The 26,474-nt window shown below is 37.2% G+C and overlaps 1 protein-coding gene across 1 annotated transcript in view; it reads right to left on the bottom strand.

The window, feature by feature from the left end:
• LOC138697816 (ankyrin repeat and SAM domain-containing protein 1A) overlaps positions 1 to 26,474 on the bottom strand; it is a 598,611-nt gene that overhangs the window by 389,950 nt on the left and 182,187 nt on the right. Inside the window, exons 4-5 of the mRNA XM_069823347.1 lie at positions 25,081 to 25,226; positions 9,922 to 10,041 (exon numbers count right to left, since the gene is read on the bottom strand). Coding sequence (XP_069679448.1) covers positions 9,922 to 10,041; positions 25,081 to 25,226 — 266 coding nt within the window. The remainder of the gene's footprint in view (positions 1 to 9,921; positions 10,042 to 25,080; positions 25,227 to 26,474) is intronic.

Here is a 26,474-nt window from a genome sequence, read left to right on the forward strand (position 1 = left end):
AAGGTATGTGGACAACAATAAAACCTAATTTGACAAAACCTAAAAATTTCCAATACATTTTAACTTCTATTCATTTACAACGCCTAAATAAAAAAGAAGGCATTAGGCCTACTAAAGAATGTTGTTGATTCACATTTTATGATCCCTCAGAAATCGAAAGTACGATTTGGAGCAATTTGTAATACTGTAACTGTAGCAGTTATAAACAGCACATATACACCCTGACATTTTAACACATCACTAATTAATAAAACTATTTCTTAGCCCAGCTTGCTTCGCGGATTTCAGCCGCCTAGGTAGCAGCACCTGCGCCGTTCGCGCGCAAAACTGCTAGCTGTCCGGTATTATTATAGTAAGGTATTTGGTATTACTGTACCAGTTAGGTAAGTTAGTTTCGTATCTGTCCAATACGAGCATGTTACCACCTCTGTAAGAGCAGTTTATCTTTTACGTACTGTGAGTTCTTGGGCAAGAAACAAAACATGCTCCTATTCAACTTATACGAAACTAACTTACCTGATTGGTACAGTAATACTACTGCAGTAATACGATTACGAACTCTAACGTACTGCCTGCCGTTTGTTTAAGTGTCCTCTTGATACAAACACAAACAAAGATATGCTGTGTAATTCGTAGTGACAGACGGTTGCAGTCAGTTTCCTCTTGCCAAAGAGCTCACAGTGGAAGATACGCTGCTGTTACAGTGATGGTAAACATTTGCTCACTTCTCAGAAGATATTAATTTGAGGATCCATGCTTGTAGGACTTTTATTTCTTGTTTTGATGCATACTACCTCCTCTCTAAATAGTTGAAACTATTTTCAGAACACTCTGTATATTATATTCTTCCACTCATTTCTTGTGTATATTTTATTTGAATTTCTACTTAATATGGACAACCAATTACTGTGATAATCTCATGTTTCATCATTAACGGATAATACCACTAATTTTGTTGTTATAATTGTTTTTAAACTTAAAATGTAAACCTTTTGTACTTCCCAAGAAAATAATTATTTTATTCAACATTGTATTTGTCCTTACCCATGTTCCACATCGATACAGAACGGGGGGGATGTAGTCATTGTTTTATAAAAATTAATTTTCGTTTCCTATAGTGTTCAATTTTTTACAGTTTTATAAATCCATTTTTTATGTTGCAAAATTACACGCGGCTGTAAAAATAAAAAATATATAAGACAATAACATGTGACCAGAAAAAATATATAAACAAAAATGCCAGAAGCAACACTAAAAGTGGCCGTTCTAGTGTTTAAATATTGTAATATTCTCATTATTTTTTTAATTTCATTCCTGGTTGAAATACAGAATATTTACAAGGCTACACATATTGACATAAAACCACAACGACAAATTACGTTTTTTTTTTTTTTTTTTTTTCGAGTTTTCCTACTTTTAAATTAGGAATAGTTACAATCCTACACTGATCTTCTTATACCTATAGTGAAAAGCAAAGAGTTTATTCAAATAGCCCACCTTACCCACTGAAATAATTTACATAATAAACAGAATTTAAAATGCAAGGTAAATATATTCGATAATCTGTAATACCAGAAAGTGTAATACAGTACTTGGTTGGTTAAAACAACTACAAACCTTCTACCTTTATATGAATTTTGTGGAAAATGTGCCACTACTGCCCAGAAAAAAACTAAAATCAGCTCAAATAATAAATTTTAATTATGAGTACCGGTACTTATCTTGAGAATAGTTTACATAAAAGAAAACGAACTAATGATATCATGATATCTCGGAAAGAAGACACAAAGCGAAAGATCAATTATGCATATATGATGCTAATAAAATCTGTAAAATGCAAACAATGCATATTTTAAATGCTGCTTTTATTCGTTACATATTTTAACGTGAGAAATTTATGAAATACTTTATATGGACTATTATTTTACACTCGTATTATAAGCAAACATTAGTAGGCCTTTATCACATGATGGATTTACAAAAGTAGCCAGAAGATAAGATGTTTATGGGGCTGGACAGGAAGCATCCCTATGCGCTGCTGCCTGAAGAACGTTTAATGCAGCCGTGATGGAATGAGTTGCGTGTCAATTATGCTCCTCCGCTAAAAGGTCCCACCATTCGCCACACTAAACTTTCCACTTTAATCTCCATATCCGCATCTCATATCTATAGTGGTGATTTGCCGTTCCTCACAGTTCTAAATATATATGAGTCGTTATATCACAAAATCCTACACTGTGGTTATATCGCCATCAGGAGCAGTAACAACCTGGAGCAGTGGTTAACACTATCTCTGATACAGAACTGTGAGTCATCTACAACTCACCATCACTGTCATCCACCAATTTTTGGGCAAACTGTGAGGAACGTAGGAAAGTCTGTAGCGAACAGTGCTCTGCCGTTATACAAACACAGGAGGTGCCGTATTTTTCGAAAGGGAGACGACAACGGAAGGCGAAATGTGAACAGTGCTGGTGCGATGACGAGGGAAAATGGGAGAAATAAAACAAAAACCCCTCAAATTTTGGATTTGTCCATCAAAAATACAACCCCAATGTCGCGCGTCGCCGAGATTTGGACTTGGTTCGTAGCCAGAAGATGGTATGTATAGCTAATTACATATCCTAAATAAAATACCATGAGATTTTACGTTCACTACGTTCGCTAGAGTCTCACTAAGAAAACTTTAGTAAGGAACTGTTAAACATTTCACGAACAATCGGCGAAAGATGCCTAGAGAAGAATAAAGAAGTATATGTAGGCCTAGTATTTGTGGATCTAGAAAAGGATTTTCACAGAGTGGATTGGAATAAACTAATGGGGATCCTAAAGAAAATAGGTATGGACTGGAAAAAGTGAAGGTAGTTCAGTAATCCAACAACGAGTCAAAGTCAGGATAAGAGAAAAAATGTCAGAAGGAACGACGTGAAATTGGGAGAGGAGTTCGTCAAGGATGCCTTTTACCACCTAACTTCTTCAACATCTACTTAGAGGATTTAGAAAAAAGAACTGTTTTCAGAACATGGAAGGAGTGATAGTAGGAGAAAGAAGAATAAAGCACCTTATTCTCGAAGAATGCAATGCGTGCAATTCTGCGTTGTGTAGCTTTCTTCATTCTCCTGTAACTTCATCTCTCTTAGCCCCAAATATTTTCCTAAGCACCTTATTCTCGAATAATGCAATGCGTGCAGTTCTGCGCTGTGTAGTTTTCTTCATTCTCTTGTAACTTCATCTCTCTTAGTCCCAAATATTTTCCTAAGCACCTTATTCTCGAAGAATGCAATGCGTGCAGTTCTGCGTTGTGTAGCTTTCTTCATTCTCCTGTAACTTTATCTCTCTTAGCCCCAAATATTTCCTAAACATCTTATTCTTGAAGAATGCAATGCGTACAGTTCTGCGTTGTGTAGTTTTCTTCATTCTCCTGTAACTTCATCTCCCTTAACCTTAAATATTTCCTAAGCATCTTATTCTTGAAGAATGCAATGCGTACAGTTCTGCGTTGTGTAACTTTCTTCATTCTCCTGTAACTTCATCTCTCTTAGCCCCAAATATTTCCCTAAGCACCTTATTTTCGAAGAATGCAATGCGTGCAGTTCTGCGTTGTGTAGCTATCTTCATTCTCCTGTAACTTCATCTCTCTTAGCCCCAAATATTTTCCGAAGCACCTTATTCTCGAATAATGCAATGCGTGCAGTTCTGCGTTGTGTAGCTTTCTTCATTCTCTTGTAACTTCATCTCTCTTAGCCCCAAATATTTTCCTAAGTACCTTATTTTCGAAGAATGCAATGCGTGCAGTTCTGCGTTGTGTAGCTATCTTCATTCTCCTGTAACTTCATCTCTCTTAGCCCCAAATATTTTCCTAAGCACCTTATTCTCGAAGAATGCAATGCGTGCAGTTCTGCGTTGTGTAGCTTTCTTCATTCTCCTGTAACTTCATCTCTCTTAGCCCCAAATATTTTCCTAAGCACGTTATTTTCGAAGAATGCAATGCGTGCAGTTCTGCGTTGTGTAGTTTTCTTCATTCTCCTGTAACTTTATCGCTCCTAGCCCCAAATATTTTCCTAAGTACCTTATCCTCAAAGAATGTAATGCGTTGTGTGGCTTTCTTCATTCTCCTGTAACTTCATCTCTCTTAGCCCCAAATATTTTCCTAAGAACCTTATTTTCGAAGAATGCAATGCGTGCAGTTCTGCGTTGTGTAGCTTTCTTCATTCTCCTGTAACTTCATCTCTCTTAGCCCCAAATATTTTCCTAAGCAACTTATTCTCGAAGAATTCGATGCGTGCAGTTCTTCGTTGTGTAGCTTTCTTCATTCTCCTGTAACTTCTTCTCTCTTAGCCCCAAATATTTTCCTAAGCACATTATTTTCTAAGAATGCAATGCGTGCAGTTCTGCCTTGTGTAGCTTTCTTCATTCTCCTGTAACTTCATCTCTCTTAGCCCCAAATATTTTCCTAAGCAACTTATTGTCGAAGAATGCGATGCGTGCAGTTCTTCGTTGTGTAGCTTTCTTCATTCTCCTGTAACTTCTTCTCTCTTAGCCCCAAATATTTTCCTAAGCACCTTATTCTCGAAGAATGCGATGCGTGTAGTTCTGCGTTGTGTAGCTATCTTCATTATCCTATAACTTCATCTCTCTTAGCCCCAAATATTTTCCTAAGCACCTTATTCTCGAAGAATGCAATGCGTGCAGTTCTTTGTGTAGCTTTCTTCATTCTCTTGTAACTTCATCTCACGTAGCCCCAAATATTTTCCTAAGCAACTTATTCTCGAAGAATGCGATGCGTGCAGTTCTGCGTTGTGTAGCTTTCTTCATTCTCCTGTAACTTCATCTCTCTTAGCCCCAAATATTTTCCTAAGCACCTTATTCTCGAAGAATGCAATGCGTGCAGTTCTGCGTTGTGTAGCTTTCTTCATTCTCCTGTAACTTCATCTCTCTTAGTCCCAAATATTTTCCTAAGCACCTTATTATCAAGAATGGAATGCGTGTAGTTCTGCGTTGTGTAGCTTTCTCCATTATCCTGTAACTTCATTTCTCTTAGCCCCAGATATTTTCCTAAGCACCTTATTCTCGAACATCTTTAACCCCTGTTCCTCTCTCAAAGTGATTTCTTTTTATTTCTTGTACCAGGGGATTTTGTCCATTTTATCTCAAAATGTTATACCAAAATTTTCTGATCCAAATGTGAAGATATCCATAAGAACAGATGTCAATGAGTTATATTGGCATGTATCAATAGTAATCTACATATATTGGATATTTTTCGGTTATATGTTCGGCACATTTCTGTAACCTAAGTCTCGTTCATTGCGCTTCTATTTCTATCCCACGACGTCATTTTATAAAGCTGACAAGTATGAATTTTTTTCAACGTTTACATGCATGAATATAATGTTACGTCTCTTTAAATGCAACTTGGTATTTTCGCTCCATGCGGTCGAATTACTGTACTTTCCCTTTGCTATATTATTTCGGTGGCATAAACATTTTGTGCGTAATTTTAATGAATGCCAATTCTATAACATTTATGTTTTTAAACTTCACTTATTTTTTTATTTTTACATTAATTTTTCTGACTGAAACTTGCTTTAAATCCCCTAGTCAACAAAGACTCAAAAGTTGTATTTCAACAGTTTATATTTTCTGGCCTTCCTTTGAAAAGGGTCCAGATATCACTTTCATAGGAGCGAACATTGCGTCCCTATATTAATTTGCTACAGAGCCGGATGTGGAAATAAATCATGCATAACATTTGAAACACCTGGTTTGTGTCCTATAATAATTTGTTTTTCAGAAATTCTGAAAAGAATGCGCTGACGTACATAACATAGGCCAATATTGCCCGCATATGTTTCAATCCACACACACAAACGCAGTTGTAGAGAACCGACGTGAATATAGGCTGGCCTAGGCCCTAATTCGCATGAGCTCATCATGATTCATTCAACCGAAGGTAAATCGACACATAGACTGGATGCTGGGAGCGTATGAGAGAGAGAGAGGGAGGGAGAAGGATTGGATTGGATTGCATTGGTCAAGTGGTGATTGGAAAATACGTTAGAGAATAATCCCCGTGCGAGTCCAGTCACATACATAGCAATACAGGACGCAGTCGTTTCAAGCCACTAGTAGTCCCATCCGAGTTGCCAGGCTTTGAACATGGGCCGAGCCGCTGATGATGATGGTGGCAGTGGTGGTGGTGAAGTAAAAATCATGTATACACGCTTATTCACAGCAAATATAAACCTCCCCCAGCAGCAGCATATTGGATTAACGAGAGAACATTCACTAAAACTCTCATTTTTGGCCTTGTTTCCAATTGCAATAAAGCTAACATCAGGGAACATGAGGGTTGAACCCACTTGCTGGAACAAGAACGCAGGCCCACTCGTTACAAAAATGGCATAAGTGAAAGCTTTCTTCTTAGAGTATTTTCACACACTCGTTGTGAAGTGATACTTAACACAAGATTATGGCAAAAGCTAAATAAATGGAAACCGTAGTCCACTTTCAGGTCGTATTAAAGCTGAGGTCTTAGAAAGCGTCTTCCGCTCCAACATACATTATTATTTATTTATTTTTATTTATTTTTATTTTTTTAATTTATTTAACCTGGTAGAGATAAGGCCATCAGGCCTTCTCTTCCCCTCTATCAGGGGATTACAACTACAATATAAAGAATACAATTGCAATTGCAATTAATATTGAATTTACAAATATAATAAAAATCAAAGTACTAAAAGAATTAACAGACTAATAAAAGCTAGACAGTTCATTGTAAACATTAAGAAGAGAGAAAAAAAAATTGTTTATTAACTAAGTAAAAATTAAGCCTACTCTACGCAGTAAGAAAATGCTTAATAAGTTTGCTTTTGAACGCTACTAAATTCCGACAGTCTCTGATGTCACTGGGTAGGGTATTCCACAAGCGCGAAAGCGAGATTGTGTATGATGATGAATACGATGAAGTCTTATGTGTTGGTATGGCTAGTATCAGGCTATTTTGCATGCGTGTGAAGAGATTATGATATGATGACAGGTAACTGAAACGGGAGGCAAGGTAGGTAGGTGTAGAGGTGTGAAGGACTTGGAAAAGGAGAACAAGAGAATGAAAATTTCTACGTTCGTTAAGCCGTAGCCAGTTTAGAGTTTGGAAGGGTGGGGTAATGTGGTCAGCGCGACGGACATCGCAGACGAAACGAACACAAGAATTATGAACACGTTGTAATCTTTGCGACTGGTTGACATTGAGGTCGGTCAGTAGAGAATCACAATAATCGAAGTGGGGCATTACTAGAGTTTCCACTAGTATTTTCTTGAGTGATAGCGGGAGGAATTTTCGAATGCTGTTTAAGGAATGTAGTATGGAAAGCACTTTTTTGATAATATGGGTTACTTGATAATTCCAGTTTAAATGCGTGTCAAAGTAAACTCCAAGGTTTTTAACACAGGAAGCAAAAGGGATTATTGTGTCGTTTAACTTGACTGGAAGAGCAGGAGTAATGTTGCATAATAGACGTTGGTGTCCCACTAGGATTGCTTGTGATTTTCTTGCATTGAGAGTCAAACCAAACTTTCTGGCCCATGCAGATATGGACTGAAGGTCCTCGTTAAGATTGTGTATTGCGTCATTGAGTTAGGCCTATTCCAATTACTACTTTGTCTACCAAAGGCTTCTGCGGTCTCACGAAATCTGTACTGCAAAAATATGCGACATTGTTCCGCAGAGTAGTCCGTCTAAAAAGAAGGAACAGCTAGCTGGTAATTATTATGGGGACCTCAAGCTTCATTTTCTTGTGACGGAAAAGTCGCTTCCAGGACCGGTAACAGAATAAAAACGTATGTTACTAGTATACGTAAAGATTAATTTTTGGTCCTACAGAATATATCTGTTATGGTAACAATGATTATTAGGGAAGAAACCAAGGACCGAGGTTCGATCCCCGGCGCCGGACCGAATTTTTATCCTCTAATAATCATTGTTACCATAACAGATATATTCTGTAGGACCAAAAATTAATCTTTACGTAGATTCTTCGCCCAACAGTGCATATTACTGTGAAATCTTGGCCACCAAGTCACTCAGTGGAGTGCCCTTGTACAGGGATATCATTTTATTTTTACTAACATTTTTAATATTAATCTGGCTATACCTTTGGATTAATGGTTCAGAACCGGAAACACCGTTTGTTACCCCCTTCCACGATTGAAGTTCGATGATTCTGGCGTAAAATACAAACAAATCACTTTACTAAGTATAGGAGGGAAGAAAAGTAGTTCATCCATTTACGTAAACTAGGAGATATCGTAATTCTGAGTTTGATAATTTTCATTAGGATTTTGTTTAATCAAAATACAGTACAGTATTAGCAATAAGTGTTTTTACTCACTGAGTTATCCATGCGAACGTATTCATTATGCAGTGTATATTACAGCACATTAGCGTGCAATATACAGCACAAAAGCGTACAATACAGCACATTAGCATAAAATATAGAGAATGAAGTTAAATTGAAAAATAATCATAATACGGATATTTAAACACATTTTTGAAAATGGTGGCCGTTCATTTCGATACAGGCTTCAGTTCTTTTGTGCATATTATCGCACTATAAACTATTGCATCTAATTCCAATTACCAGTTTCGTCCTTCGTACTAGTAACTCATGTTGAAATAATTCTATACATATTATATAAAAGAGTATCTTGCGTACTGTAAATTCAATCTTCACCTCTGTCCGACCCGCACAGATAACATTATTCAGACATGCTATCTACTGTCCGTCCAAGTGGTTATGTAGCAGGATCGTAGAAAGGGGGGAAATCACGTGACAGTTAATTACTTTTATTTAAGTTATTTTAAACAGTTGCAGGTGAGGGAAATCGGGATGCGACGTAGCAAACGGACGACAATACCTATGCGAAAATATGATTCAATATTGAAAGCTCTTTCGTCACTGGAAAACGCGAACATATTTCTGGAACGTACTATACTCACTAACTCAATACTGTTTGTGTTTACTACGACCTTAAGGCGACTTTGACTGTATACGCTTGGTTCTGTGAGGAGAACAGTTGGAAGTTTACTAGTAGAGGGGGTGGGAGTGAAGTACATTAAAAAACTCAGATACAATAAAAATTGAAGTAAAAATTAAATGATGTCCCTGTATAATGTTTCGTTGCTCCCTTTATATTAAATTTAATAAATAAAAAATGTCAGAAAGAAACTGCTTAAAACAGACGTTACTGAAATCTCATACACAGTGTGTGAATGTTAATCGCAGGACGAATATATTGTAATTGCTTTATTTTTATTTATTATATTTTTTATTTAAATGTACCACCAACAGAAGCAAGCTTCCAATTATAGGTGATAAATATAAAAACGGAATGATAGATAGAATTAAAACAATAAAGCACTACTGCTGTGTGTAGACTAGCTTGGCCGGTCATAACATTATGCGCAGTAAACCAGATGCGTCCATTTAATACTGGTAAGAAAAAAAAGGGGTGTATGGGTTGGTCCCTGTGCAGCGCCTGTGCAGTTCACTTCTCTTCCTTGAGTAGTATATTAACTATTGCAAAACTATTAGTATCGTAATGGACCTAATAAAGAACATTGTAGTTTATTTTATTATGAGTGGAAGAGTGAAAAGAGAGGGCTGCATTGTGTTAAGTACGAGTGTTTGGATAGCAGCAAGTGGAAAAACTGTGATCGCCCATGGAAGGCAGGTACGTGATCAAAGTTTTTAACATAGCTATAACTTTCGTCAGCATGGATGCAGTTCTCCTCCTTCTCCTTCCTGCCCCACTGAATATGCTAAGAAACTATCTCACTCCACATCACCCCTACTCAAATACTGGCGTATAACACCGGCCAAGCTACTTGAATACAACAGAACTATATGAATTAAGACTTACTTGTGACCGTTCCGGCTGGCAAGATGAAGAGGGGTATGCCGGAAGAGGTTACATTGGCCCCGAGAATAAGGTTGAATCAGCTCCGGGTGCGTTCGAACTAACAGCTCCACGGTCTCCAGTCTGTAATAGAATATAAACAAAGAAGTCATTTTAAAAAATGTAGTTCAAACTGCAATGAAAAGTTTAATCTGTTATGAAAAGAAGTATTGGAATATAATTTGGCCCCGAGAATAAGGTTGAATCAGCTCCGGTTGCGTTCGAACTAACAGCTCCACAGTCTCCAGTCTGTAATAGAATATAAACAAAGAAGTCATTTTAAAAAATGTAGTTCAAACTGCAATGAAAAGTTTAATCTGTTATGAAAAGAAGTCTTGGAATATAATTTGGCCCCGAGAATAAGGTTGAATCAGCTCCGGTTGCGTTCGAACTAACAGCTCCACAGTCTCCAGTCTGTAATAGAATATAAACAAAGAAGTCATTTTAAAAAATGTAGTTCAAACTGCAATGAAAAGAAGTATTGGAATATAATTTGTTTTCTTTGTCTTCGTTCTATTAATCCTTTCACTATCATCTGACCTATCCATGACACAGCCCTAACCAGTAAACACAAGATGAGAAGCAAAGGAGGGAAAAAGAAGGGAAAAGAAAGATGAAATGGAAAGGTAGAGAAAACAGAAGAGAAAATGAAAGAGAAAAGTACGGAAAGAGAAGAAAATAACACAAGAAAAAAAGGTGAAGAAGAATGGATCTCCTTGCTTATGTGTCTACACGTTATGGTCAACCTACAGACCAGAGCTTTCGGGGTGTCGCCCGAAGGTTTATGGAGTGTCGCGAACAGTTTGGTATATTTCATTATTTTGAGGTATTAACTCATGATGACTAAAATGAAGTAAGGAAATTACTGGTCACCCCTTGCTTAGCTAGTTGCCTTGTAGATACGTATCCTTGACAGACCCATAGATGTGCGTATAGTTGTAGTGTAGAAGTATAATCCTAGTCTGCAAGGTAAGGATGAGAATATCTTAACTGCAACAGACAAAATATCTGCCTTACGACACAAGTTAGCAATTTGGTCTCGGAAAGTGAAAGAGGGCAGCTATGAAATGTTCCCAAATACATCTCAATGTGATTCGAAGAACGAAATAAAATATTCAATTTATAACTATCTGACATTACTCACAGGTAAACTCGGAAGTTACTTCCCAGGTCTGAACATAAAAGCTTATGACTGGTTAACAAATCCATTTTTGTTATCCGAAGTTAGTGGACTTTCTTCAGAAGAAGAAGAATTGGCAGGGATTAAAAATGGTAGGAGCTTGAAGTTGAAACACCATAGAGATGAAATTGCAAATCAAGATTTCAGGTATAACTCCCTGTAAAGTTGATTTGAATAATTTCGAGGGAAAAATTGTTCCGGGGCCGGGCATCGAACCCGGGACCTTTGGTTTAACGTACCAACGCTCTACCAACTGAGCTACCCGGGAACTCTACCCGACACCGATCCATTTTTCCCCTCTATATCCACAGACCTCAAAGTGGGCTGACAACAGTCAAGCAACCAACTTCGAGTGCACACTAACTCCGTGTGACTTAAATTGTGGTTTTCTGTTAACGAACAGTGACGTGTATTATGCAAATCCAGATTTCAGGTATAACTCCCTGTCAAGTTGATCTGAATAATTTCGAGGGAAAAATTGTTCCGAGGCAGGGCATCACACACGGAGTTAGTGTGCACTCGAAGTTGGTTGCTTGACGGTTGTCAGCCCACTTTGAGGTCTGTGGATATAGAGGGAAAAATTGGATCGGTGTCGGGTAGAGTTCCCGGGTAGCTCAGTTGGTAGAGCGTTGGTACGTTAAACTAAAGGTCCCGGGTTCGATGCCCGGCCCCGGAACAATTTTTCTCTCGAAATTAACAATAGAGATGATTTGAACAGATTCTGAATTTCACTTGAAGATTTTCAGCATCTTGCTAAACGGGCTCCTGTGGTTTTGTTGCAGTTTTCAACCATATATTATTGCGAAGCAGTGAAACGTGGCAGTTTAAAAATGCTGGATGAAGAAATGAGAGTGAATTTATCCCATATTCGTCCAAATCTAAAATACATCTGTAAGATTCGCCAAGCATATGTGAGCCACTGAAAAATTAAAACCAAGGGTGAAAATAAGTCTTGATTCTTTTCATCTTAGAATTCTATGTAAATGTTTCTTTCGCCTCATATAATATGTTAACAATACTGGAAATGTGTGTGTTAATTTTATTCATTTTATGAAGAGTGTACAAATAGCCTTTTAATGTGTGGGATACTTTCATTTGAGGGATAAGGTGACGCACTAAATTTTTAGAGTTTCTTAGGGTGTCGCCATATAAAAAAGTTTGGAAAGCACTGCTATAAACAGTCATATTTTTAATTGGTTTATTTTACGACGCTTTATCAACTGCTATGGTTATCTAACATCTGAGTGAAACTAAAGTGATGTCCAGCCGAAAGTTATATATTCGAATGTCAAAACAACACAGCCTCAGTGTTGGAACATACTAAACTACTGTAGTATAATAATTGTAGCATGGCGCCGCTCTGTCCGAAACTTCAAGCTCTTCTCGTAAATGTAGTTTTCAAAAAGGAATTCAAAACTGATTTTTTGTTATAGAATGGGGAGATAATGTGAGATATTTATTATGTAGTAAAATATACTGTTACTAGGTGTATAATTAATAAGTAATTATTTAATAATTAAAGTCTTTATATTTATTTTTTTTATTTTCTTTCTGTGTATCTATTTATTTCAGTAAACACCTATTCTATAACTAGAAAATGAAGACTCCATAAGCGACCTCGGATTCCTTACTAAAGTCTGTGATCATCTTAATCATATCAATTGCGGACTTTAAATGGAAATATAAAAACATAACTAATGCTTTTTAGCTGTAAACGCATTCCTAAACTCTTCAGATTTATGGAAATCCCAGTTTCTATAAAAAGAGCTTCACTATTTTTAATGTTAAAATAGCTAAATAATATTTCTTATCAGAAGAGTGAACAATATTGCAACGTTCCGGAAAAAATTTAAATCAAAGTTTACAAGCCATCCATATGAATACTTTCAGGGTACTGAGAGAGTTTATTTTTATTATTTGTAAACCCAATGTCGATTGATGTATGAGTGTATCGAATGGCTACCCACTTCACTTGCGTAAATCGGGTTCCACATATTGCGGATACATGGCAGTACTGTGATGTTCGAAGTACTAATTTAAATGTACAATAAGAATCAATAGAAGTGCGGAAAGATAGAATTTTAAAAGCAGGGATCTACGCGCAGAGCATTTCTTTATAGCTCTTGAAAAATTACATTATCATAATCTTCGGACATTTTTCTAAAAAATAACGGCAATATTTATTTTACCCATGTCTGCGAACAACACAAAATATGGGTTTAAGTCAAAAGGAAGGTTAGGAGCGTTACTAAGTATTGCTGACACAAATATTGAACCAGATTTCAATCAAATTGTAGAAAATCAGAAAGGAAACTGAATACACAATGAGTGAACACATTTCTTAGGACAATCCGCCACTGAAACAAAGAAACGCTGTTTTAAACACATTGACATTAGTCTGCATGACATGGTTACAAGGTCGCGAATCCAACGTGGCATCACTGTCTTTTTTTTAATTTTATTAGGTTATTTTACGACGCTGTATCAACATCTCAGGTTATTTAGCGTCTGAATGAGATGAAGGTGATAATGATGGTGAAATGAGTCCGGGGTCCAGCACCGAAAGTTACCCTGCATTTGCTTGTATTGGGTTGAGGAAAAACTCCGGAAAAAAACCTCAACCAAGTGACTTGCCCCGACCGGGATTCGAACCCGGGCCACCTGGTTTCGCGGCCAGACGCGCTGACCGTTACTCCGCAGGTGTGGACATCACTGTCTTAACCCTTTCTAACCCAAATTAAATTTACAAGCAATCCATGTTGAAACAAATAGCTGTATTAGGACCAATTCAGTGACCAAGTTACGGGAGTGGCAACATTTCAAACAAAACTATATTGATGAAAATGTATTGAAATAGAAGTTATCCAGCAAAATTTACCTTCATATGTAACACACAAGTATATAAATGCTATAAAGTTAATTACTGCCATATGGTATCTATAGGTAAGAAAGGGTTAAGGGATTTAGGGACTCTACAGCGATGGGCGATAGTGATGTTAAAAATCACGGCTTCTGTATCGAAAGAAGAACTTATAAAATGAACAAATGAGGAAGTGGATTAAAAATGAAAGTGGATGCTGTTTACCATTCTTGTAAAGAGTCAAAGAATTGAATGAATAGGAACGTAAGGTCAAAGTCCATACGGCACATGTCTCATTCGGAGTTGAGTGGATATGAAAAAGTTAAAATGAAAAAAAGGCACACCGAAAAAGGCACTTAACCTACTTTCTCTGTAGCCCATATGACAAAGAATATTTCTATCGAAATTTTAGAAATGAAGTTTTTAAAATATCCGAGTGCCCTTTCTCTAAAATTCGTATAACGGGAACATAAACATAAATATCTGGTACAATGCGCGTGCTCCGCGATCAATCATAGACTTACAAAGGATTAGAAAGTGCATTAAAATACAAGACACTTACAAACAAGCCTGCTAAATTCAGAGCGTTGAGTGCAACGGGGGAAAATGAAAGATAAACGACCTTAAAAGCCTCAGCCTCCCCTGGTAATGGCGGGGATAAAACAAAAGAACACGAGGAAAGTAGCTGGAATTTTTAGGACTGCATCCCTTCCTATGTGAGTCATAGAGGAAAACACTCCACGCTACATAAAGTTTGTTGTTGATAATACGTCGTTCAAGTTCTGAAGTACGCAGTTGTGTTTTGTGACTAAGCAAAGAAAACGACTTTAAGCTGAAACGATCTTGTAACTCGCAGTTAATCGATGGTTAGCACGAACGAGAAATTTGGGCTTCTCGACTTCACTAATTGGCATTTTCACTTCCTCTTTACAATTTTATGTTTGTATGTGGGTCATAACCAGACTTCGAAGTTCAGGTCCCAGTCGGAGAGATACAGGTTAACTGATAGTAGAATATTGGACGGAGGTGGGAGGAACAGGCGATGGTTTGTTTACTTTTCCATCTATCGGAACTATCCACTGTACTGACTATCTACGAATGATTGGAAGTTTCGCACTGAAGTTGGGACAGATTAAATAACGTGAAGTCATTGTGATGTCTATAACAATTCAATTGGAACATGTTTTAAAATATAAATTATTAAATTCCTTCTACAAGCAAAACTTACTAGTAGAAATAAGTATATTTTACTTTAAAATGCAAAAGGTGTCACAACTGCTGACAAAATATAGAATTTCTTATGGACTAAACATTTATAATGACATGATTTTGAAGTATCGGTATCTATATTAAAATTATAATGTATAAATCCAAATTAGAAATAGGAGATATTTATAATTTATCCTTCGAAGGGGTGGAAAAATTCAAATATCTTGGAGCAACAGTAACAAATATAAATGACACTCGGGAGGAAATTAAACGCAGAATAAATATGGGAAATGCCTGTTATTATTCGGTTGAGAAGCTTTTATCATCTAGTCTGCTGTCAAAAAATCTGAAAGTTGGAATTTATAAAACAGTTATATTACCAGTTGTTCTGTATGGTTGTGAAACTTGGACTCTCACTCTGAGAGAGGAACATAGGTTAAGGGTGTTTGAGAATAAGGTGCTTAGGAAAATATTTGGGGCTAAGAGGGATGAAGTTACAGGAGAATGGAGAAAGTTACACAACGCAGAACTGCACGCAATGTATTCTTCATCTGACATAATTAGGAACATTAAATCCAGACGTTTGAGATGGGCAGGGCATGTAGCACGCATGGGCGAATCCAGAAATGCATATAGAGTGTTAGTTGGGAGACCGGAGGGAAAAATACCTTTGGGGAGGCCGAGACGTAGATGGGAGGATAATATCACAATGGATTTGAGGGAGGTGGGATATGATAACAGAGACTGGATTAATCTTGCACAGGATAGGGACCGATGGCGGGCTTATGTGAGGGCGGCAATGAACCTCCGGGTTCCTTAAAAGCCATTTGTAAGTAAGTAAGTAAGATATTTATAATATGTAATTTAAATTAACATAGGTATATTGCATTTAATATACTGTAACCTATGTTTTAAATAGGTATCTTGTGAATTTGCGATACCGGTACTTCATATTAATTAATTTGATTCCCAGTTCGCTCTTGAGGGGTTTAGAAGCCAAGGGGTATAAGTGCATATAAGTGAACTTAAGTTTTATTTGAGAAAATGTGTTTGAAAATACTTAAGCTTTCGTAAATTCAGTGAAAATTTTTATTTGAATTCTAGTGTGTGATGTGGTTAAAAGATATATTCCTTTGCCACTAAAATTTGAGATGTTTTAGCTTGACTTGAATCCTAGATCATATATGTAACAGATAACTCCTCACTATGTTAAAATCGGCAGCACTTTGAAGAGAACAACCGCCAGGATCGCCACCCGTCCGCCATAAACGAACACGAGATGGCAGCACAGTCGCTAATGCAATTCAAATGGGAATTATGACGTGACTCCTTATGTAACAACTAGATGGCAGCGTAGTAAACCTGACAAAAGTTGTTAACCTCAAAGCCTATAAGCCCGACATATCTGTTACATATATGATCTAGGCTTGAATGCACTTAACTCATCTTCTGAGAAATATCACTTGTACCCCTTGGCTTCTCACCCTCTCTTAATTATTATGTTCTCAAATTAACCTACAAAACATCCATTCTGACTTCTTACTAATAAATTCTTATTAAATAAAATACTTTTCATTTTAAGTACAATATTACCTCCGTTTTTCGTACTCTATGTTCAGTTGTCCCGCGAACACGAGTTTTAATCATAAGAGAGTTAGATTTATACTAAACGGTACATATAATTTTTTTTCATGTTTTATGCATATGTTGTTTCTTTTATAGTAATCTTATTATTCTTAGACAAGCCTATTTCTGTGACCTATATTTTCTAATTACTGTAATAATTACTCTTCGTTTCCTTATATTGTAATTTATTTACATTTACAAAATATAGGCCTAATGTGTCTTCTGGTATTTCCATAATATATTATTATTATTATTATTATTATTATTATTATTATTATTATTATTATAAAATTGTTACTAAGTAGTACCTTTGTAAAAATAGTTTTCCCTATATGACTGTTTATAGACCTAAGAGAAATATTACGTTTCTACACCAGAGAGACGTTAATGCAATGTAATCTGACCTACATAATATTTACGTTTGTCCTTCAGACGAACGTTTAATTTTTTTCATTGCTGGGTCTGTATTGCTAAATACCCATCTAACTGGCATAATGTGTATATGAGGGGAGAGAATTACCTTGCAAGCTGCTTTGTAAACACTGTATTTTTCTGTGTGTATGTAACTTCAGAGTAAATGTCTCTACTTCGAAAATGTTAAATGTTATGCAACTGCAGAGGTTATATCAGCATCGCCGGATGTGCCGGAATTTTGTCCCGCAGGAGTTCTTTCACATGCCAGTAAATCTACTGACATGAGCCTGTCGCATTTAAGCACACTTAAGTGCCATCGACCTGGCACGGGATCGAACCCGGAACCTTGGGCATAGAAGGCCAGCGCTATACCAACTCGCCAACCAGGTCGACCTCAACTTCGAAATCTAGTCATAACGTGGGGTAGTGCTACTGATATTCACCGCTAATTTCAGTTTCAGATAACTAAATCTTATTAAATTATTCATTATTCACTAATTTTTATTTTTGCAGTCAACATCTCTTTTGTCTTTGCCGTAGCTGATGGTCTAGAATTTCGATATGTTATTGAAAAATCTATACACACGTTTGTGGCAGACAAGATCACAGTTCCGGTTCTTCTCGGAGTTCTCCCATTTCCCCGCCTACATGATCAATATCATTCCGTTTGATCTCCATTCCACAGCATACCCCAATTACCGGCAAGCAAAGCATGGATGGGGCTGGTCTAAAGACGAATGACTTTACCTGATCGAATCCTGTAGGCATATACTCAACGAACCTTAGTGTAGTCAGCTGGTTAGGCTAGCTCGGGATGGGCGGTAAGCATGATGCAGAGTAAAGCCTTGGTTTTTCTGAACCGATGCATGCGAGGCGCGAGGCCCGCCTCGCACAAATCCGGACTACACGAGAGATAGTGTGGTTTCTATAGCTGCGAGGTGTAATCCGGATTTGTATCTCGCACTTCCCATGCGTCGGTTCAGAAAAACCAGGCGTAAGATGTAAGTTAGCATTAGCATTCAGTACCACTGCAATTAGGAAAAATCGTAATGAGAAAGGTAATCGGGCTCTTGATTTAGGATCAAAACTGATTTAGGGTTGAGCTGTACTGTGTAGCTACATGTAAACCTACTCCTCCCTACATCGTGTAATCAAAGACATTCAAACGAGTACAAGGAGTCTCCCGTACATTGCTGTACTGAAGGCAAGCAGTGGCGGTATCATTTCGCTCTACAAATTCTGTCTCTATAAGCAGTAAGAGGTAAAGAATGAGAAGGAGAACTTTTTTGTTGTTCTTTCAGACAAAATGTAATATGTTTACTTTGCTTAACGGTTGAATTAGGAGTATATAGAAACATTAATTGCCACGCTGAATAATGTATTATTATTTATCATCATCATCATTATTATTATTATTATTATTATTATTATTTTATTTATTTTTATTTATTTTTTCATTTTATTACTTATCACTAAATATGTGTTTCTATAATTCTTCTGCGCGTGCATGAATATTGATATTTTTAGATCTTCTCCCTAGAAGGATTAATAGGTTTTATCTCAATTTTAATTTTTTTAATCTTTATATGAGGGTAACTATTTATTAGTTATTCATTTAATAATAATATTGTAGAAAAACTGATTCAATATTATGTGCCAACGAACTGTTAAACGCCAGGAAAGAGAAAGATGAGATAAATAAATGTAAGGAAACCAGCCACCTAATGGGGTTTGAAATATCTCGTGCTCTAAAGCCTTTTAATAGAACAGAATTTCTAAAAAAAAATAATGATTAAAATAGCTTAAATAACGTGTCCATATGAAGTTTTTAATTTTGAAAAACTACGAATTTCTCGACCAAGTATCGAGAGAAGAATTTAGAAAATTCCTGATTATATTCAAGAGGAAGGTTAAAAAAAGAAGCAAGAAAAATCGTTCACTGGCTCTTGATGACAGCAGTGACATTACTTATACAGCATAGCTTGAGATTTTTATCCGCGGGATTGATCTAGATCAGGCCTGCACAAGGTTTGCGCTCTCCGAGCCGGCTCGCAGCTCATGAGCGGAATGCAGGTATTAGCTGCGCTCTGTATAGGGTGGACCGGAAGAAGGGGTGATCTCGTATAAAATGTACACAGAAGGAAGAACTATTACGATGTTCATGAAATGAATTCCCGTTTAGTGTTTGCAAAACTATCTTGGACTTATTGACACAGAAATATTATTTTACGGAAATAATAGACATTTTATACCTACTTAAATGTACAATATCATTTTCTTATATTTTTATGTATCAGTACATGAAAACGAGGTTTTATGCTGTTGGCAGCTGAAAGGAACAGTAGCCTACTGATCGTAATGAAACATCAGTTACAGATGTTCGATACCTGTCTTTGTTAATGTTGATTATAGAAAACAGTTACTCACAAATATAAATGTTGAGCCAAACATAGCAATCATTTTCACAGCCAGTCTGTGTAGTCGTGGATATTTTTGCTAATGTTTAGTCTTGTAAAACTCAACCAAGCTAGTAGTATTACTCAAATGATCTTTAGCCCTTAGGCCAAATTGAAGATCAATAAGTCCGAGCTGTAAATCGTTAAATGTTATGTTTTATTTAACGACGCTCGCAACTGCCGAGGTTATATGAGCACATTTAAATGCAATCGACCTGGCCCGGAATCGAACCCGCAGCCTCGGGCATAGAAGGCCAGCGCTATACCAACTGCGCCAACCAGGCCCACCTGTAACTTATATGACATTGTTTCAACTGGTGTTGAAGGAATTTATTATGATAACTTTAAACTTCTTTTCAATTAAGACAAGATTTTTAGTAGGATATTTTACGACGCTTTATCAACAGCTTATGTTATTTAGCGTCTGAATGAGAAGAAGGTGATAATGCCGGTGAAATGAGTCCGGGGTTCAACACCGAAAGTTACTCAGCGTTTGCTCATACTGGGTTGGGTGAAAACCCCGGAAAAACCTCAACCAGGTAACTTGTCCCGACCGGGAATCGAACCCTGGCCACCTGGTTTCGCGGCTAGACGCGCTAACCGTTACTCAACAGGTGTGAACCTTAATACAAGATCTTGGAACCTAGAATTAAATTCATTTTGAATTTCAATTAATATTTGCACATAATCGTTTAACATGGCTTGATCACGAGCAGTTTCTATCGTTCGAAAGTAAGACACATTACCTTCCCGAAACTGACTTAAGAAAAGTGTAAGTTTACGACTGAAATCCCGTAATTTATTCAACATATCAACAATGAGCTGGCCTTTTCTCTGAAGGGAGATACTTAAATTGTTGAAGATTAATATCTTTAGTATCTTTATGTCTGGGCTCGTAATGACGTATTATGTTACGTTTCTTTCTACCTTTCAAAATGTTGTGGGAGATAAAGCACTGAGTATTTACTCCAGCAGCTATGAAAAAATAAGCATTTTCCTATGCAACATTGAAAGAATTTGTCTGATCACCACTTTTCCGTCTTTTAGATTCCTCCATACTGTACTGTAGCAGTGGGTAAGCAACGTGAAACAGTTACTGAGAATACGCACTGCACTCCACTAGATAGCTGAGTGATCATTTCCCTCTCCTCTATTTATATATAGCAAGTCTATGTCATTCTGACGTATCTTCCTCTCCGTTTCGGCGAACCACTCTCCCGCTCCGAACGAGCGCGCGCACTCGTTGAGCGCTGTTTGTGCAGGCCTGATGTAGATGTTAGTACAGGAACCACCACTGGTTGTAGTTTTCATGCCAAGTACCTTTCCTCCGTCTACTTACTTCACAGGCTGTCTATCGCATGTAATCACTGCAGCTCGAGTTTTGGTCACCGCTGTTCTATAGGCTTGAAATGGATAAATTAAAACGTGAATAAAGCAAGTTAAAATCTTAAAAAATGGACTTAGGACACTCTGGAATCCACCTCTTCAATTGGTGGCATTTTAATTCAAACTGTAAAATAAATTTAAAAAATCAAGAATAAGACTCTCTCAAAATATTAAAAAGTAAAACTGTATCAATTAATAGAAAACTAATGCAAAATAAATTAGTGTAAAGAGAAACAAGGACAACTAACTTATCAATTCAACCGGACGGTACTGCGCACAACCCGCTACGAGTACCACCACCCTCCTTCCCCTCCTTCTATATTCCGCTTAGCATGTAACCTGCAGTCTTGTTTTGGTGGAGAATCCCCCAGCCCTGGTGATCATCAACGTCACTACATTGATATAGACCTAAATCAGACATGCTTACGCATCGATCAGCACCATTACTGCTGAGGGCTGTATGTTTAATTATTGAGAGATATACCGCTTTCCAATTTGACAGAGGGCAGATACAAGTCTGAAGCTGTACAAGGAACGTATGGACTGCCACTTTTGCGCAGTTAATAAATCAAGATACTTCCAGTACGTACGTATTGCAATGTACACTGCAAGTGTTGGAACGAAACAAGACTGCATACAACTGCATGCACGTCGATAGTGGAACAGAGTAACAAATTATTGACCGCAGCTGGTTGGACAACAGTCACGCATTCACTCCGAAGTTTCAGTAAGGTAACTTAAATCACCTCCAATGTCAACGTAACATGATTTATTTTATCGTAAGCGTAATTAACGTAACGACTGTTAAGTAAATTAAACAAAGGTGACTTATCTCCTGTTAAAATGCATGAAACTATTATCTCTTACAGTGATAGAGTAAAAAACCTAGGAATTTATATGGACAAGAACTTAAGTTGGAATACTCAAATCACGCATACATGAAAATAATTTTTATGAAAATTCACACAGTAAAGAGAATCCGAAATTTCCTTCCGTTGGTTCTCAAGACAAATTTAGCACAGTCGCTCTTGATGCCTCATTTTGATTAGTGTGACACTCTCTACACTGACACTGACCTTAGCTTGAGATTGACAGACAGACTATGATTGATTTATTTGCAACGTCCGTAGATTTGACCGTATCTCACCTTCACCGTCCTGGGTCCGTCTCAAAACGGAAGAACTAGTCACTCTCTCACGTTACTCTTATATATTCTTCAGAACTCTAACCCTAGCTACTTAGCTTCTCGTTTTCAACGTTTGTCCTCATATCACGAAATAGATACTCACTCACGACACCATATCACACTCTCCATCCCTAAACACAGAACATCCTTCTACTCTTCATCTTTCGCCGTCTCTGGAACTCTCTACCACAACATATCAGAGACTGTCGGACATTGTCTAGTTTCAAAAATAAACTAAAATTGCACTCTTTCAATTCAGATTCCTTTCATTTATAAGCCCGTTTCCCTGCGATAGTTTTGTTATACATTTCTTTTCCTTTCTTTCCCCTTTTTTGTTTTCTTGATCACCAGATAAATTTATTATCATACCCTTTTTATTGTGAATTTTATTTAATTTTCGTATTTCCTTTCTTCGTTATATTCTTCCTTACGTTTTCCATATTAACTGTTTGTATTAAATGGGTTGCTTTTATTATAATTTATTCCAATGTATTTTTACTTTCCTTTTTCTATTATAGTATTATTTTCATGTTGTTTAGTGTCGATTTTGTTATGCTATTATATTATTATTATTATTATTATTATTATTATTATTATTATTATTAGTATTATTATTGTTTGTGTAATATGATAGTATTCTGTTCTTTAAATTTGTTAAATTTTCACTGCTTGTATACTTTGTGACCTGGTACAGTGTAAGAGAAGGCCCTATGGCCTTAATTCTGCCAGTATAAATAAATAATAATTATTATTATTATTAATTATAAGCCATTTTGAATTAATAAACCTAATCACAACGATCGTTATGGAACAAGCGCTAGTTCGGGTCTTGAGGAAAGAAATATTAGCATAAAATTTTGGCCAGTGTATGGGACCGATACCCACCCAACATCATGATAAATTTGGGAAGCTACAGTAAGTAGCGAAATGCAGTACTGCGAGCCAGCTACAGCGTGCGGCATATACAACTTACCGGTATTACAACCGGACGCAGCTCGCGTTTAGTGGGGAGATCCGACCGCTCTCTCGCACAGAAGGAAAACGAATCGACGGGGAATTTTCACAATATCTATCTGGCAACCCTATGTATAAAATATGTTTCATATAAGAAAAAACCCATGTCAGCTTTATCATTTTCAACAGTTAAACGATTAATCAAGTCAAAATGTCAAGGTGTACCATTTTCACGAAATTCCAAATAATAAAAGATGGGAGAGTCTCAATGTACAAAATACAGGGTGTTAAAAAAGTATCCAATATTTTAGGAGGTGATAGTATGCATCAAAACAAGAAAATAATCTCTAATAAGCATGGGTCCTATAACATATACTTTCTGAGATCTAAACACTTGTTCATAGGAGGTGCTCAATATGATGTCTATTCATGGCAATGCATTCCTCTGCCCTTCGGAGTAAGGAATCACGCACTCTTTGAAATTTGTTTTAATACGTTAATAAGAAAGTGCTGATAAAGACCCCCAGTTAATCTCTGTGGTAGCACGTATGGCCCTATTAATCTATCACCAAGAACGCCTGCCCATACATTGATTGAGAATCGGTGCTAATGCATTGTTTCTTCAACTGCAGGGGGATTTTCTACATATGCTGATTATGAAAATTCACAACATAATCTGTGCTGAACCCCGCTCATAGCCGCAACCAGACTTTTGTTTTCAGTATTCCTTGCGACGTAACATTATTCCATGCGAGGGGTGTCAACTACGGTATGATTATCTGGTAGTCTGCTATATTGTAGAGCAGAGAAATGCATTGCCATGAATGGACGTCATATTGCACACCTCCTATGAACAAGTGTTCAGATCTCAGAAAGTATGTGTTGTAGGACCCATGTTTATTAGACATTATTTCCTTGTTTTGATGCATACTATCACCTTCTAAAATATTGGATACTTTTTTCTTAACACCTTGTATACTGTAATTCCTTAGTATCCAAGGAAAAGTGCAGTTGCATCCTGGGCATGCTTTTTGTCAAAACACTTTAACAAAATTCGAATTTTTTTCTTCGCCACTTTAGAAGATCATTTAAAACACGTCACAAGGAACATATCACAGCCATAACCAAACCACACAACAATAAATTCAACGTACGTAGAACACATCACAAACTCCAATCATAACTACAACACAAACACTGACAAGAAAATACTACAAATCCAGCCAAAAACAAACTTGACACCCAAGAACAATATGAAATTTACAAACACACAAAAACACACCACAACACATCCTGAACACTCAACTGAATTTAAAAAAACACATGCTTTTCGACACAATCATGAACATATCCCACCACTATAAGAGACCAGAAGTTAGCACTGGATTCAGAGGATGACGCAAAACACGTCGAAACTAGTCAATCAGGTAACCGACCACCAAAATTTATGTTTGACACAGTGAAGTAGTTATTACTTGTTCAATAACGTTCATCAGTACCAACAAAGTTAACATACGTAAGCTACAGCAATTATCGCTGGTTCGAAGAGTACCATTTCAGTAGTAAATATATTTACATTTTCGTTAATATGTTGTTTGCAGTATACGTAATATGACAGTTGACAGAGATGTGATAAAAGAAATGACGGAGAAGAAAAGGAAAATAAGAGGGTAGAAAAATGATTCGCATAAACAGCGAAATTGTGTTAACGAAGCTTTACATGTATTTGTCTTTTGCATGCTATTGCATTCAGACAACAACGGCTCAAGTCGTAATACGGATTCTACACTTTCACCTGCTTTTATTATAGGAAATCTTAGTAATTCAAGTATAGCAGATATCGAAGTCTTACCTGCCGTATTGAGCTGCCAGGTCCAGAGCTGTCTCCTCTCTGCTGTTCCTGATGGTGGGGTCACACGAGTGCTCCAGAAGCTGACTGACAACGGCCGTGTGGCCGTATTGGGCAGCGCAATGAAGGGCCGTCTCGTTGTCCTTCGTCTGCGAAGGAAAACACACAGTCACTTTCACAAATGTTTGTTAAGAATTGAGACGGTTCCTCGTATAGGATAAGGAGATTTTCATTAGATTAGTATTTCGTGTTAATATTCTTATATGGATAGGAAGCATGGACGTGTAAGGAAGTTTCAGAATGTGAGACGGAAGTAACAGGTGGACAGGAAGGCTGAAGCCAAGCTAGGCGGACAGGAAACATGTGTCCAGGCGTGGAGTTGACTGATGAGGGAATGTATGGACTTTGCCTGCGGGTGGCCAGCAAGATGACGCCAAGCCAGGTTCCAAAAGAGATGATCTGGTATATGTCAGAGAATTGTCAGGACGCCGGAAGTAAGGGGATGTTCTAGTTAACGAACAATTTTTGAAGAACGCGTCTTAAGTGACGTAAGTGTAATCATGGCCAATCAGGATTCTTAATAGAGACACGTGATATATAGATAGGAGGGCGAAATCGTATGTTTGGTGGTTGAAAGTAGAGGATAGATTTGGCAGAGACACAGAAGGCATATAGTACGCGTACGGAGAGGTTGCACTCCACATATTCTCGGCGTACCTAACTCTGAAGGATAACAATTTACGGACTTAGAATTTTTCAGTGGGTTTAGTAAGAAGTCGTGTGTTGCATCATTATCATAAGTCTGAATTCTTTTCTCATCATTATTATTACATTCGGAATAAATGGTCATCAAGTTATCAACTCTCCGTTATATTATTGGTGTTTTATAGTACAAAATATATAATTACGTGAGCTCAGAAATTAGTCTACCAACTTGCGGGAAGTGAGAGCGAGATATTATACACTTGGACGCGCATTTCTGCTAATCTGAAACGAACACTTAATAATAATAATAAACGTTCTCATAGTTCTTACCAACAACTTCTGGTGTGCGCCTACGTCATTTCAATCTACGAGCACGTCTCCCGAACCCCATGTCCCGACCGTTTTTGCAGCTGACCTGGGAATCTCATACCTCTACCGGAGTAATCTCGAGGAGGTTGGCGCCCAAATTAATCAGTGTACATAGTTAATTATTGACATCGACGTGCCTCCTTGAGATACTTTCCATATACGACTGAGCTGGCAGCCGAGGGCAAGGAAAGGCGTCATGGGCAACAACGACGACGACAGACGACCGTCTCAGATATGGCGACCCCAATGACGACCACCGCTTCAGAATGGACATTGATATGAAATTTAACATTAGTGTATTTGGTATTTATTTAATCGGTTAT

Source organism: Periplaneta americana, chromosome 4 (assembly GCF_040183065.1).
Source record: "Periplaneta americana isolate PAMFEO1 chromosome 4, P.americana_PAMFEO1_priV1, whole genome shotgun sequence".
Lineage (NCBI taxonomy): Eukaryota > Metazoa > Arthropoda > Insecta > Blattodea > Blattidae > Periplaneta > Periplaneta americana.